General features: G+C 42.4%; 1 protein-coding gene across 1 annotated transcript in view; it reads left to right on the plus strand.

The window, feature by feature from the left end:
• Positions 1-11,062, plus strand: part of ipo11 (importin 11) — a 168,155-nt gene extending 157,093 nt beyond the window's left edge. Inside the window, exon 29 of the mRNA XM_010892441.3 lies at positions 9,566-11,062. Within this exon, the coding sequence (XP_010890743.1) occupies positions 9,566-9,730 (165 nt within the window). The 3' untranslated portion in view covers positions 9,731-11,062. The remainder of the gene's footprint in view (positions 1-9,565) is intronic.
• Positions 11,063-16,176: the final 5,114 nt, after the last annotated feature.

The raw sequence follows: 16,176 nt of genomic DNA on the forward strand, positions 1-16,176 counted from the left end.
TCCACTGTTGCAATCTGTCCTTCATCGTTTCTCACTGTCATGACTTTGCCTTTTCCCTGCCTTGTAAAGTAAAGCATACGCTTGTTATTAAAACACTAACTGAGCTTAAGCTTGGAAAAGACTGCTGACAGTTTCTCTACGTTAATAAAGTAAGAGTCAAGGTTCATAGCGGTTAGCACAATAATAGCCAATGCCGAAAGTAAACTTAGTTGTAGACTGTCGTCAATCTAGTTGTTACCTGACACTATCAACCCTGCTGCCTAATTCTCTTTTGCTGCTGTGCCTTTGATACATTTGGCCTTTTTTCTGTCCCCATCTTGTGACCAGAGCTCCAGTACCTGCTGATGAGAAGCAGTCCCATAGCATGATGCAACCGTTCTTGACATTAGGTACTGTGCCCTTTGGTCGCTGAGCTGTGTTGGCTTTGCACTAAACATTTCTTGATTGGATTTGCCCTGACTTCTGCCTTTACAGAAATAAAGGCTGCGTTGTCAATTACTGTATGGAGACCTTTAAGATCTGCTATATTTTGATGGGGTTTGATCTGTCTTAATGGCATGTCCTCCCAATGTTGTAGTTAGAAGAATAACCTAGTGAGGGCTTTTTTGGAGCTTCACACAAGCAAGACATGATCGGGTTGATGTGTTGTGATGCATCACTGATTTGGACTGCCGTTATGCCCCTTTTAAACACTTCTTCAACATACTTTTGCCAGGCCTAGTGTAGCATGAATTGGTCTAAGACCTTAAATCAAAACGGGGAACCAGAAATAGTCTTACCTAGTGGGGACTGGTTAACAGACTTTGTGGGAACAGATTTGTCAGGTTTTACTGTCTTCTGTTACAGTATTATTAAACCTGGATCACGCAAGCTCTTTCCCTCCATTTTTACTTTAAAGCTAACTGTATCCTTTAAAATTCATAAGCACCTTCATGAACTGTCCCATTCTGGGACATTTCCTTGGAAATAGGGGGAGATGCATCAGGAAGAAGATATTTTAGTTCAAATGTCCTCAAAGTACATGCAGTGATAGAAATTATTCAGTGATTTCTCCTTTTCGCTCATCTTTCTAGCCCTTTGTGTTTCTGTGGGAAATCTGTTGGCAAGGATTGCTCCCATAATAATGACACCTCATGAGGTTAAAAACAGATCACATTGTTCCCAACCAAATAGGGGGCTCCAAGTTTGTTTTTTTCTCTGGGTGGGGGCTGGGGACCCCCTGATCTACACTTTCGTGTTGAACATGGACATTTTATTCTGCACTGCTGAATTGATAGTGCTGTTTGTTTCTTTGGACTTACATGTAAATAGCTTATTTGCATGCTAATATTGACTTTGGCTTAACCTGTGTAGTGTTTGACAACTAGCCAGAATCACAAACCGGAAGCCCTGCAGGTTTCGTAGTGGACTTCAAGGTACACCGGCCCGTTTTTTTTTTTTCTTCCTTCAATGACAGTCTTATTAAAGAGGACAGCAACAGTGGCGTATCACTGACAGTCGTTTAAAATAGTCGAGTGGTGTTGTCACTGGGACGAGTGGGGAAGATTGATTAGGCGGTGTAGTGTGAAAAGAATGGCAAAGGCTATTCCGATTAGGCCCCAGACTTCTGGGTTTCCACCTTCGCGACTCCAAGTGACTCACTCCGCGCAGGGGTTAAGTACAGCGCCGGGAGACAAGGCTGCACACACTGCAGCTCTTTCAAAGACTACAGACTAATGCTTATGTGAAAGCAAAGCTGTATGGTAATGGCCCCCGAAGCACCTTGCCTACTCGTAGGTTTGTCCAATCCTTTCGAATGTGTAATATGCCCAGAGAGGAGCCGGGTCAGATGAAAACAGGACAGGTGGGATTGTGTTGAGGAATGACTGCGTCACTGATCCCCCATCAGTGCAGCACAAATGGGTTTCGGCATGACAACCGAGGGAAAAAACACTCTTTTAAAAGCAGCGCTCGTTACCGGGCAGGGAAGACAGCCTCCCACACAAGGGAGTGTGCTTTGTGTGCACTTGTAGACTTCTGAAGTGTTCCTGCTTTCGTCGCTTCTTCAATGTTGTCTGTTTTTTTTTTTTACTTGTCTTATACCGTCCCTGTCTTCCCTCTTGTTTATCTATGTCATATATCATCTGCTTATTGTTGTTAACTTCTGTATATTAAAGCCCAGGGGGGTTGAGGAAACTAGGATGAAGTTAAATCTGTCATAATTCAACATCACTTAACAATCCTGTTCTGTGTGCGTGCGTGCATGCGTGCACAGAGGATAAAAGTGATGTCTGCATAAGAGGAGATGGTCAGGGTCCAGGGTATAGTTTAAAACTCTTTCTCTTTTTATGTGAATATAAAATGGCCCGACAGGAGAGGTGATGGAATTAAGTTACAGTCCATTCGATTAGAACTGATGGACTCCTTGCAGGATTCCTCATCTGGCCTGTAAACTTGAGAGCGACAAAGGGGATGTGGCTTGCCTAAACTGTTGTACAGATTAGGCTTTAATGTTTTGAAATTACTGAGGAAATCGAACCTTGTTCAATCTTGTTGAACCTGGAAATGCTATTTAAAATGAATATTATTCCAGCAAAAGAAACCTGATTCATCCACTTTAAATTGAAAAATATGGAAATAAATGTGAGGGTTTATTGAAGTAGGCCATTTGTTGCAGTTTTCCATCAATTGGCTTAATTTAATTGAAGGCCTGTGAAGCATTTATCTAGCGAGTCAAATATTATTAGCTTATTATAGCGTAATTACAGCGTTAAAAAAAAAAATGTTTTTAGCCAACCTTTTATATAAAGGTTTTCACACAGCACGTGGTCCTTTTTGTCTCCCCTTGCATCTGGCTATTAACGTAAGGGCCTTTAGGAAGGTTGTAGTTTTCGATCGTGGTAACCTGCTTCGAGAGGGGAACGTATCTGATTCGGTCAAATTCCAAGTAGGAAAGTTTCTGCACAGTGGAGAGCACAGCAGTTGATCGATTTACCCTGAATCTCAAAATTAAACCTGTGGTACTATCTCATTGGTTCTAGAAAATAATTAAACAAGTTTGCCAAATGTTTCAGTGCCGCAGTTGCTTTGCCACCAGCACATGTTGAGACTCAGCCAAAGCCACACAGCCAGACTCTATGTGGATGAGTGGTGGATGGTTTACCATCAACTGTGTTGAAAAGTCGTGTAAATGCTCTTATTTTACTGTAAATTGTACTTTACTGTGAATACTTATGTTACTGTAAATACTAAATTACTGGTCCATTGTACATTGTGTCATTTTATTTCATGTTAGCTTGTTAGATGGAGCAAGCTTGGTTAGGAAATTTGGGAAACCAGTAACAGGTATTAAATAATTTTACCCAGAAAGCTAGGCGTCCACCCTGAGCTAAGTTGTACACAGATTCGATTCACCTTGCTAAATAAAATGACAAATAATTTCAAGTTGTCGTCATAATCGTTCTTCTCACTGAAGATGGTGCTTCACTGCATGTGGTTGTCGTAGCAAAAGACAGTGAGTCAGCTGGAAACTGGATTCCTTAAAATAGTCTGAACATACAGCGGGTCTCTTTGTGTATGCATGCTGAGCAGCAGGCTTGTGGACAGTGGCAGCTAATACCTGCACAGGACGTACAATCCAGAAAATCACATTGTATGATTTTTATGTAATTAATTGGCATTTTATTGCATGACATAAGTATCAAATACTTGTTCTTCCCACTGTAGATAAGAGGATTAGATATTTAAGACGTCCCAAAGAGGGCCTTTCTTATAGTGCACTGGAAATAGTGTGCAAGTTGGGACTCGGGTCTTCGATACAACCCTGACCTCCCCCGGCTACCTGCTCTGTCAGACGCATCCCCTTCTCCTGTTTCCCATCGCAGGCATCTGTCCTGATCTCTGCTCTTCTCATCACCAGACTACTGCCTCTGAACGTCCCCTGGTTCTTCGGTTCTCAGCCGCTGCTCTTCTGTTCTCTTCCCTTGATCGCTTGTCTGGCATCCCCGTCTTCCTTCTGACTGAACCGCAGAGCTTCTCTCGCAGCGACCTTCTCCTCACCTCCTGTCTCTGACCGATCAGCCCTACTCTCCTCCTGTCAGCCATTACCAGCCCTCCCTCTCGCACCCCCCCACCCGTCTCTCATTCCCTCTCATCCTGTTTCTCCCCCACCCTCTTCCAGACGGATGTGTTCCCTCAGGGTCTCTGCCTCTGCCTGGAACCCACGCAAAGGCCCCCCTCCCCTCCACTAATCCCATCCACCCACTCATCCCTCCCTTCTCATACATAGTCGGGCCTGTCATTCGGGCCTCCCCGTTTGTTAGATCCTTCACCAACGTGTCTGTTCCCTTCTTCTTGTCCCCATTTCAGTCTGCTGTTGTTTTTTAATATTATTATGATTGTGACCGTATAGCCATGAGGGAGCTGATCTGGGAGCTGTACACTCTGGTATTCCAGGCCCTGTTTGTTGTCAGTCTGTAGGCCTGCTGGCAGTTCTGTTGGCTGTTGTCCAGGTGTTGATTTAAAACCCAGTTCTATATGATAATGGGAGCGGCCAAGGGGGACTGACCCCTGACCTTTTCAGTGCTGTTGAATCTCTGTCTCCTGTTCCACTGAGGTCGGTCGGAATGGCCCTCTTTCTTCTCTCTCCCCCAATCTTTTACTCTTGCTCTCTCCTTCAGTCTCCATGTCTGTTCTGTTCTCTAAAGCTGGCACGGGCTCAGGACCTGACTGGGATAAATTATGCTTATGGTAGGAGGTGTGTCTAAACATAGAGAAGATAATCTATTGTGGAGTCAGGCCAGCAATGATGCCCTTCAGAGGGACATTTCCAATAGAAGTCCTGCCTGTGAACAACCGAATGGAGGTGTTCCATAACAAAACCCTGACCCCCAAAAGATAACATTATTCTGAGGAATTTCTGAGAATTTATTTCATTTATCACTTTGGTGTTACCAAAGCCTCCTAAAAGACCAGTGTTTCATCTGCTTTTGCTAATGTGAGTATTATTTTGTTTTCAATAAAATCAACATAAATATGTATTTTATTCAATATATAAAAATATACAAATTAATATTTAAAGATTTTTTTTGCCTGTTTTCAGACATTGCTCCCCAATTGGGAATGGAAAGATATCCAAGTTTCTTTCTCACAAGTATAATAGGTTGTTAGCTGTACAACCAATGTTTCCACTTTGACAATGAGAAGGTTAAACCACTGTTTTAATGATCTTGATGGCATTAATAGCAATGAATATTGTTGGTTACATTGAAATTATGTTGATTTACAGTAAATGAGTTACAGGATATATTTATGGGCAGAATGTTCACATAAATTCAGGAAACAATGAAAGAACCTGCAGCACACAAATTGGCATGACAGCACGCAATTTTGGAGACACCTTGTGTATTTTCAGCCACTCACTCCTCCACTTTCTTGACTTTAAATGATACTTGGACAAATTATCTTCACAAATTGCCTTTGGGAATATCTCAAATGCTGTTGGGTCCAAAGAAGTAGCCATTTACGGAAAACCAATGCAATTTCAAAACTAATGCAATTTCACTTAATTTCTCAATTTTATTAAATTGCTTCGAGTGCCAAGGCAAATACCTTTACAGTGCCAATGGCTGTGGCAGCTATCTGGTTATTTGTGGAGCACACGGAACATTGGTTATTCATGGAAAGGGGGATATTTTGAAATAGAGCTTAGTTTTTTGGGTAATTATTTCTCATACTGTATAGAAAGAGTAGAGGAAGGTCTTTGCTCTATGTGACCAGGAGGATAACAAATATTTTCTGCTTCTGGAAGATAATGGCCTGTCTTCTTAACTGCTTAGCAATACAAATTATGTTTATAATCTAAAAGTTCTTAATAGACTCAATTAGGAAAGGTAATGAGGGGCAAAACTTATAAATGGCAGAATTTTTTTTAATAAAAAATACAGTTAATAGGTTGGACATGCAATGAATTGGCCAACCCTTCCATTAAATATTTCTCATAGGATGTCTGGGCAAATACGCTTGTGAATAAAAATAAAAAAAGCTGTGTGTGCTGGCCTGGTGTGCATTCAAGTCATGTACTGCATTTGGGTGCTGAAAAAACAGGCTCTGGATGCATTGTAAATGGCATCCTATTGAAACTAAGCTTGTGGGTGTTTAAGTCAGTGTCCATGTCTTGGTTTCATCTGTTTGCAGCAGCAGAGGAAGACCTCAGTGTTTTGCGTTGTAATGTAACTCACATTTTCAGTCAGAACAGACTTCTTTAGGGTTCTTTGTCATATTTAATGTATGAGTGCTTTTCACCTCTCTCTTTCTTTCACTCTCTCTTACAATTCAAATTCAATATGCCAAACAACACCCCATCTGTCTCTTAATTCAAATTCAATATGCCAAACCACATTTTATTTGACCAGTTACAGTAGTCTGTTTTCCCCTCTATCAGATCATAATATTCCTTTTCCACTTTGAAAGGAATATATACGTTTCCGCTGTGTCAGGATATTAACTCAGCAAAAAGATACATCAAGGGGTTATAAGCCCAAAGTAACCTTTCCATTCTAATCTGTGGCAGCCATTTGGCATTTCTCTCAAACACAAGCTCGGCCAACTCGCTTCTCTGGCCGTCTCCCTCTCTGGCCGTCTCCTTCTCTGGCCCTCTCATCCTCTTGCTCGACCGTCGCTGTTATCTTAGGGGCATAGCACGCACGGCAAACACCACTCACTGCTTAGTGCTGTTTTCTTCCATTGCAGTGCACTGTGGGTAACCATGCTCGGTATGCACCTGCATGCCAGTCTTCCATAATTGGCTGCTGTAGCACTCATCCATGACACACACACAACACAGACATGTCTTACCCTTGTGGTCCCCCATCCATGTTTGCCCTAGCAGGAGGTCTCCTGATAAGTTATGGAGATATTTTACATTAGGTATGTTTGTCTCACACACACACACACTAGTGGTTTTGTCCTTTATACATTCAAAAGTGTTTGGCCACTAATGCTACATTATGGTTGCCACTTAATTATTAGCATGTACGTGGGCCATGTATCCCATAGGAAAATGTGTAGAATTGTGGGAAATATACTTTGAAATGGCAAATTGTGTCTTAGAGTTGTGGAGATCAGTACAATTGCAGAACATTGTCTTTTTTTTTTTTTTTCAGACCCCAGACAATATCTATAGAATGGGGGAAAACTAACTTTAAAGCACTGTTTTGTCTCTGTGGCCAAGCAAACCTCTGGAATGTTCTCTTAGACACTGCTGTTGACAGAAATTCTAGGGATGAAAAGAGAGACGCGATCAGTAGTAACACCCACCAAACCTTGTCTACCTGGTCATACTTTTGATCTAGTCTAAAATCAAATAGACTGGATTTATTAATTATTCCAATTGGACTCTTAATATCTCACCCGACACAGCCAGAAGAGGACTGGTCCACCCCTCTGAGCCTGGGTCCTCTCTAGGTTTCTTCCTAAAATTCGGCCTTCTTAGGGAATTTTTCCTAGCCACTGAAATTCAACACTAGTGTTGTTTGCTCCTTGGGGTTTAAGGCCAGGTGTCTCTGTAAAGCACTTTGTCTCTGTAAAGCTGCTGTTGTAAAAAGGGCTTTATAAATACATTTGATTGATTGATTGATCTATGGTATATAATTTTTGGTATATCAGTTTTGGTAAGTTACGGTACTAAAAACAAGAACGTACTTTTTTGGGATGAAGAAGCCACTTATGAATGTACGAATATACAACTAACCTGACTCTCATCTAAGTGTGTCACTTCCAGATATGCAACTAACCTTGTTCTTTCATCTAGGCGTGTGACTTACATATTGACAAACTAAATTGATTCATTCATCTAGGCGTGTGACTTACATATATACAAACTAACTTGATTCATTCATCTAGGCGTGTGACTTACATATATACAAACTAACCTGATTCTTTCATCTAGGCGTGTGACTTACATATATACAAACTAACTTGATTCATTCATCTAGGCGTGTGACTTACATATATACAAACTAACCTGATTCTTTCATCTAGGCGTGTGACTTACATATATACAAACTAACTTGATTCATTCATCTAGGCGTGTGACTTACATATATACAAACTAACCTGATTCTTTCATCTAGGCGTGTGACTTACATATATACAAACTAACTTGATTCATTCATCTAGGCGTGTGACTTACATATATACAAACTAACCTGATTCTTTCATCTAGGCGTGTGACTTACATATATACAAACTAACCTGATTCTTTCATCTAGGCGTGTCACTTACAGATATATACACTAACCTGATTCATTCATGTGTGCATATCGCAGACTGCCACTTTTCGAGGAGGGGGATGAACCCAAATGTTTTAGTTTTTTTCCCTAATCTCTTATCTTGAACATGTAAACTTTCATGTGCGTTAAGTCATATGTAGTCTGTAAATACGAGGCAAAAAATTATAGGAGCCCAGTAAAATGCCAGGGGAAATGGCAATCCCTCCCATAAACTTCTCCCGAAAATATTGTCCTGTTTGGGAGAGTTAAGCTGTGGGTTTTGTGTAACAATGGGAGTACATTGTGTGTGGGCAGGAGGGGTACTGTGGGTGCTGTAGCCCCCCTGATGCAGCCTCAGCACCCCCTGACGAGACTCCCAAAAACATCCCTAGTTTCCCTCCGCCGGTGCATGCAGGCCGTCAGTCGGATGGCGAGACACACGTCATTCCGTCCATCCGTCTGTGCTCGAGGTTGGGGCGTTCCACAGTCCTTTAATTCCTCCATACGATCAGCCATTATCAGCACCCCCCGATGAAAAGATCTTCCCACAGCCACGGAGAGAGGGAAAGAGTGTGTGTGAGAGGTAGTGAGGTGTGTGAGGCAGGGGAGTGTGTGTGAGAGGTAGTGAGGTGTGTGAGGCAGGGGAGTGTGTGTGAGAGGTAGTGAGGTGTGTGAGGCAAGGGAGTGTGTGTGAGAGGTAGTGAGGTGTGTGAGGCAAGGGAGTGTGTGTGAGAGGTAGTGAGGTGTGTGAGGCAGGGGAGTTTGTGTGAGAGGTAGTGAGGTGTGTGAGCCAGGGGAGTGTGTGTGAGAGGTAGTGAGGTGTGTGAGCCAGGGGAGTGTGTGTGAGAGGTAGTGAGGTGTGTGAGGCAGGGGAGTGTGTGTGAGAGGTAGTGCAGTGTGTGAGGCAGGGGGGAGTGTGTCAAGATCTGAGAACTATCTCTGACGAAGGTCTTTGATCGAAATGGTGCACCCTGTTCATGAAATGTCTAACACTTCCAAGCAGCAATAGCGTGCAAGAGTATTTCTACTTATAATCGAGAAACTAAACTATGTTTTAGTGCTTTTCATTTATTACCACAATGACATGCAGAACATTAAGATGTCCTTCCTGCCAAATCACAGGTAGGCATTTGAATATCAGAAAATCAGAATTTGTTTGCAGTAGTCTGTTATTCAGTAAAGAGTGTGAAGTTAAATTCAATGTGCTGTAATGAACAGGGGCATGTCATTTTGTAATGTGGGTGGGGTCCTTACACCAGATGATCTGCCTTAGCTGTCCTACTGACAGCCTGTTTTCTGTGTTTGTCTTCCCACAGCTGGCCTTGGAGGACCCGGTTCACAGTGTGTCCTTACAGCAGTACGTATATGAAAAGCTGAAGGCACAGCAGGCATTGATGGGTGACCAGGGCTTCGGGGCTCTCATGGAGACTGTGGACACAGAGATTGTCAGACAGCTGCAGGAGTTCCTACAGGGCCTCTGAAGAGGAGAGATGGAGAGAGATTACGGCATCGGCATCTTCCTATCGCCTCCCTTTCCATTGATGAACATCAAAGCATCTCTTGACATCTCTCTCTCTTGGCATCTCTCTCTCTTGGCATCTCTCTCAAGGCGTTTGAGGACAGGAGACCGGAAGGACCTCAACCTGTCCCCCCTCTTAGGCGTGTCCACCTCACCTTCCCTGTCGCTGACCTTTCCTATAGGACACCGAAGAGGGAGAACAGCAACCAGAACCCTCTTCTATCTCGTTATTCTCCTGTCCTTTTCCCACAAACCCCTTTCCACCTAGTAACTTAAACCTAGCTAGAACCTAGCTCACTCTCAATCTACTCTAAAACATACACACTAAAACCTTTTTAGAGCTTCCATTTGAACCGTCAGTCTCAAGTTTCAGCTTGAGGTAAATGAATAAGAGAGATGTTTGGGGGAGGATCAACAAGATGCAAAGACAACCTGCTAACCGGGCAGAAGACTTGGATTCATTTAGATTTTTCTCTAACGGTAAATTGTGCGAGGCGTAAAGTGAATGTGGCTTTGCCTCAATCGAAGGACTCGAGCAGTGTTTACAGATCTATTCTTGAAGGCGAATAGCGAGCAGATGTGTAATTTTGTATGGATGTAAAGTACGGATGACTCTGCATGAAGATATTTTACTTTTTTAGTTTGGCTAGTTTATTTCATTGTGTTTGGGATCCCCCCGGTCATCATGTTGACACGACCACTTATGCGGACAAGTTTTTGGGGGTTTATATTTTCATATCATCGGATGATTCATTCAGTTTGTTAACTGCAAGATGAGAGCAATTTTCAACAAATGGTTTGTAATAGTGCTGAACCACATTTCTACATAATATGCTGCTGCTATTTTACAGTCTGTCAAAGCACCAAAAAAAAAAAGAAAACATGGAAAAAGGTTTGTCATGGTTCTTCATTTCTTATGGTTGTAGCAAGATGGCGGCAAAAACGGGAACATTGAAGCAGGACGAAAATTTGGTTCAGCAAATTCACCCTAATCCATACCTGAACCAGTAGGACTGGAAAAACAATCAGATCAGAGTCATGGGATTATATTAACTCTTCATACTTTGTTTGAAATGCAATTTAGTGATAGCCACGACTTTCATAAATGCAGCATGATTTAAATGATGTTTTGGAGAGAAACTTTAGGTTGCAGTTTATTTCTTGGTTTTCACTTAGTAACAGGAATTCTTGGTTTTAACTTAGTTACATGGTAACTGTACATGTATATTCATGTAATTGAGCAGATGTTCCGATCCAGAATGACTTACAGTAGCAAATGCAGATATTTTCAGACTCTCGTACTGGGCCTTGAGTTTTTTAAGCAATCCTGCAGGTTTTATGCTCTTCCAACTGAGCCACATAGGACCCCTTCATTATTTGAGCAATAAGGCAAACGGGGCTGTGGCTAACGTTCCCTATCGCAGAGTGCCCTTAGCTGTGGTATAATGGCAATACACCTAAAACCTCAGAGATGCGTTAATGCATTTAGAACAGTGAAAAGCTGTTTCATATCTGACGGCTTACATCCAATCAGCATTCAGGATTTGAACCACCTGGGTTAACATAAAATAGCTGGCTAGTAACTGCTTGTTTGAGATTTCAACAAGACCCTCTGCTGTGTGATTGGGCAGATGCAAATTATATTCAGTACCAGTTACAGTATCCTCTCCTTGCTGCATAGAGCCTGTCACTGAGTACAAGTCAAGAGACCAAGCCAAAGTAAAGGCCTTATGCTTTCAGCCTTACAATAACTCCAAATATATTTTATTTTCCTTTTGAATTTTAGCTGATTATCTGTATCGGTATTAGATTGATGATTGGAATCATGTTGACATTTTGAGCACAACCGTAGAGAAACTGTTTTTAGAAAAACCTTGTTCTTTTTTCCCCCCAACAGCTTCAATAAAATAAAGTTCATCTCTGAAATGTTTACATACTTATTTTTCGATTAACCTTCATGCACTCCTTTCAGATGTTTTTCCACTGATGCTCTTGATGGCTGTTTCTAAAAGTTTTGGAACTTCTTATTTTTCTTCACACATACAGATCATGTACTTCATAGTCTGAGTCTCCTCAGTTGGTGTTCTCACCAGACATCCTGGTGTTTCCCATCAGACATGTACAGCTGGTTTAGAATCATTCTTATGAAACCCTGAAATAGAGCCTGCAAGGGAAAAGAGAGGGGGCGACTCCGAAAAACAACCAGCAAGAAGTGACCGTCACCAGCCTGAGGACATTCATCAGCTTGTATGTTACTGTTTCTACGTTAAATAAACCTAATGCATTGTGGTAGTTTCAAAGCACCACCGCGAGTCCATCTACAATATTCTTTGTTCCTTATTCGGTAGCACTTGGTCACTGCTAGCCAAAGAGGAGTAGTAGATTCATCAGAGCAAAATAAAGGGTAAACTGCTCCCCATTGGAGATGCATCAGTAGGCCCGGTATATGAACGTTGGGGGCGATGAATGTAGGAGATTAAGCTGTAAATAGCACTCTGCATCCAACAGTAGCTTCTGAAGATGAGCACCAGTCAGCCCCTGCATGATGCTGTTGGAAGTGGTGTTGGAGTCCCAGGAGAAAGCACTCTTTCCTATGGTCTAAAGAAAACGGGACATTGCCCTGCAGAGGGTGTAGTCCTGAGTCTTTGGTAGATAAAGATTATATGGCACTCAGAGTATGTCTTAACCCCCGTGTTGGGAAAGATCCGTCACGTTATCTTCACTGTCACGTAATCTTCCCCAGCTTCCAACTCATTATTCACCTCCTGAATGTATTCACTCAGTAATGTACGCACCTTGCTTTAGGTGCGTGTCAGATAGACCACTTAAATATGAATAGAAACTTTCTTTTACTGTACCTGAGTAGATCTTCAGAGGGGATTAGCTGAAACAGTGGGCGCACGCCAATCCCTGTATGCCTTTCCAATCTGCAGCTGAACTGGAGTCGGCTAAGCCTCAGCCTGCTCTAGTTTAACTGGAGGGTTACAGGTGCACATTTTCACTTCCCACGACTCAACTGTTGTTGATCTTCATTTAAGTTGCCTTTGATTTATTTAGTAGACGCTCTTACCCAGAGCGACTTATAATTAGGGCATTTGTCTTATGACCCCTAGGGGAGAACACGATACATCACAGTTGTAGCCAGGACAGTTTTCCCCGAGAGCAGTTATAAACAAAGTCGGTGTAAGTGCTGAGGGATTTATTTGAAATAAATGGTTTGGGGCTGGGTGGGCTCTTTTGTGGTGTTCAGTCATGTGATAGGCGTGACATTAATACTTCCTATCTTCTGTTCCTCTCCGTGTTCCATCTCCGGAGAACTTAAGCTATGGCGTTTTATGAAGAGGAACGTTTGTTGTGATTGATGACAAAAAGGTATCTCCAGACTTACTCCTAAATGGATATTAATCTCAGTAATAAAGCTGGCTGTCATCGACAGATACGGAATATCAGCTTCCAGATGGATTAATGTGCAACTCTGTGGAACAAATTATTTGGAAAGTTCATTTCATTGCAATTCGGTAATTGTTTGGATGTGGGCTGTCTGACTTGCTGTTCCCATGTACAGCTGAGAGATCCCAGGTTCCATGCTCCCTCCCTCCCGTTCCTTAGTCTCAGCCGTGATTTCCTAATGACATGCAAATGGTCTGCCAGGCATGTAGGTAACAGTGGGTTCTGAATGTGCCCTGTGAGATGCAGGTTGATTTACTGCGCATCCAGCGACAAAAGTGTCAGGCCAACATAGACAAATGGTTCATAAACCCCTTTAATAGCAACCTCTATTCCACAGTGCTTAATCTCTCTTATTCCAACGCAGTTGCTACCACCGCTCCAATAGAAAGATTGATAACACTATGTGGGTTCTACGCAAATGTTACTGGAGAGGCATTCGTTTCCCTGAAAGCCAGTCGGGTAATGGATCTCGTGACAGTGGACAAAGCCTCCAGGGACCTCCGTGGTTCAAAGGCAACGCCAGTGTAATGATTATGTGGACAGGGCTGATTGTGTGTGTTCTGGTTACACTCCTCTGTCAGGGAAATGCAGGCGTGGGCTCCTCCCACAGTCTTTGGTCTGGGTTTGTCCGTATGCCGCATGGAAAATAATGCGCTTTGACCCGTTCAACACAATTCAAGGTTTTCCCTGTTGTCAGTGGGGACAGACAGACCGGCTTGCAGGTGCTGGAAACAGTCCACTGAATAAACCAGGCGTGACATTCTGATTCTGTCTCTGGGGTCAGTCCAGACTGATGGTCAACAGACGGTACATACTGTCCCTCCCAAACTGAAATCCTGAATGTGCTCTGTTGTATCTAGCTGATCGAGGCCATCAGGTCTCTGACTAAAATATTCCTTTTCTAAAAACTGAAAAAGGATTGAGGCGATATACCTCATTCATGATCATAACTTCCAATGAGCTTGAATTGTCGTCGTAACCGGGAGATCAAATTCTCCGGTGCTCACAGAGGTTGGTAAAAATTGGCCTGCCGTTCTCCAAAGTGGATGGGTAGAAAATTGGAATGGGTTGCCAGGTCTCATTGCAGTCCAGTGACACCTTGTGGTGGGTCCAACACCTGCAGGGTCAGTCGTGGTTGTTGGCCTGAGACTGTGCTTTTTTCTAAGTATGTAGGTTTGGCTATATGCTGTGTGTCAGAAAACAAATGTCTATCTTCCACTTTCACCAAGTGGGGCTGCTATGATGAAGCAATGCCATTATCATGCAGCTCATGTTCGTAGTCAATCGACAAGCTGCCCCATGAAGTGTCATTTTCTTAAAGCAGTCAAACCATGCTAGCTATCTCTGAAGATGATGATGTGCTATCATCATTTCTGGAACCCCTGGCCTTGGAAACCTTTATACCACGTCTTTTCCCCTTCCCCAATTTTGTCATGATGAATTTAGTTTACAGCCCTGTACAATCAACTTCTAACAGATTCGGGAGGATTGAAGAGCGCAGCGAGCTTTTCTAACACTTTCCCCACTCTTTCTTTACATTTTCCTCATAAGATTTCGGATGTTTAGAGATTTTTTTTATGTGAGAAGAAAGTGGTGAAAGATAAAATGTTTGCGTGGTAAGTCAGATTAGAACCATACTTGCAGTACATGTGTATCAAAAGCAGTGGCTTAGACCACAGGATCACCCTCTGCCACTCTTTTTCCGTGCTGCTCTTCCAACCATGAAGTCATGACGGTCAAATCACCTGAGGGAGAGCTCACTCAAGTGATGACCTCCGTTAGCTTAGCAGGCACCCAAGGGAGTTGCCAGAGCACGATGAGACCGGGAACTCTGTACTGAGGATGTTTCCCCACTCCCAGATCGATGGTATTGCATTTGCATTGCCCATAGGGCTTCCCAGCCACTCGACAGCCACAAGCACAGACACGGTTTGAATGTAGACTGGTGGTCAGCTCTAAGTGCCTCAGATCCATCTCTGTGTTTTCTATTATGAATAAGGAGTTTCATCACGCAGTAAAGCCCAATGTGCTGTCATTTTCTCATATCCTGGCAGAGATGTCAGAAAATAGATCATTTTCTATATCACAAAATGTATATGCCATATCATAACTGATTGGGCTTAATTTGTTTAGTATTTTCTGTGGCAGATTACAGTGTTAACTGTCACCAATTGTAATGTTATTTAGCTTGAGCTTTTGTCTGTATATTAAAACTCTGGCCAAAAGTTTAAATGTAGTTGGACAGCGCTTTTTGATTCTGCACCTGACTGAAAGTAAGAGGTATCCTTAATTTGTATCTTTTTAAACTAAATGACTAAAATGTGAATAAAAACGTAATTTTTGTCTATCATTTTAGTTATTGCTTTCACTATAAATAATTCATATTTAGTTTTTTTTTCAATCATGTACACAAACCTTGCCAACAACTGTACAGCAGACCTTTGGTCCAGAGTTATAGTAGGCTGATGAGAACAAATTAAATTGCTAAACAGCTGCCAAAATGTTACACTGTGAAAGAACATCCATTTTTGTTAATTGCCATTTTTCCACAGTTGTAACTGATGCTTCAGTCTGGGCAGCACCTGCATGGTGACCAAAACTCTGCTGTAGCGCCACCAAACTGCAAACTTTGACAGACTGTCCAAAAAGGATTTAGTGGGATTTATGAATCTAGACACATTTCCAATATTTACCATTATTCTACTTTAAGACCTAAAAACGATCTGACCTTAGGGTCAGAGTTTCCTTCCACCACCACTGCTCATTTTGTGGGGGGGATTTGTAATCTATCCCTGGAAATGCCCATACACCTGCACCCTAGGGACATTAGCCTTAAGACATCCTCCTAAACGAGTTATTGATTTAAAAAGGGTGCCCCTTCGTCACCTTATTATATTCTTGTTGGCATAGAAAGTGCAAGTTCTCACTGTCTGTTGTGCTCCTGACTAGATAATTCAA

The sequence above is a fragment of the Esox lucius genome, chromosome 13 (genome assembly GCF_011004845.1).
Source record: "Esox lucius isolate fEsoLuc1 chromosome 13, fEsoLuc1.pri, whole genome shotgun sequence".
NCBI lineage: Eukaryota > Metazoa > Chordata > Actinopteri > Esociformes > Esocidae > Esox > Esox lucius.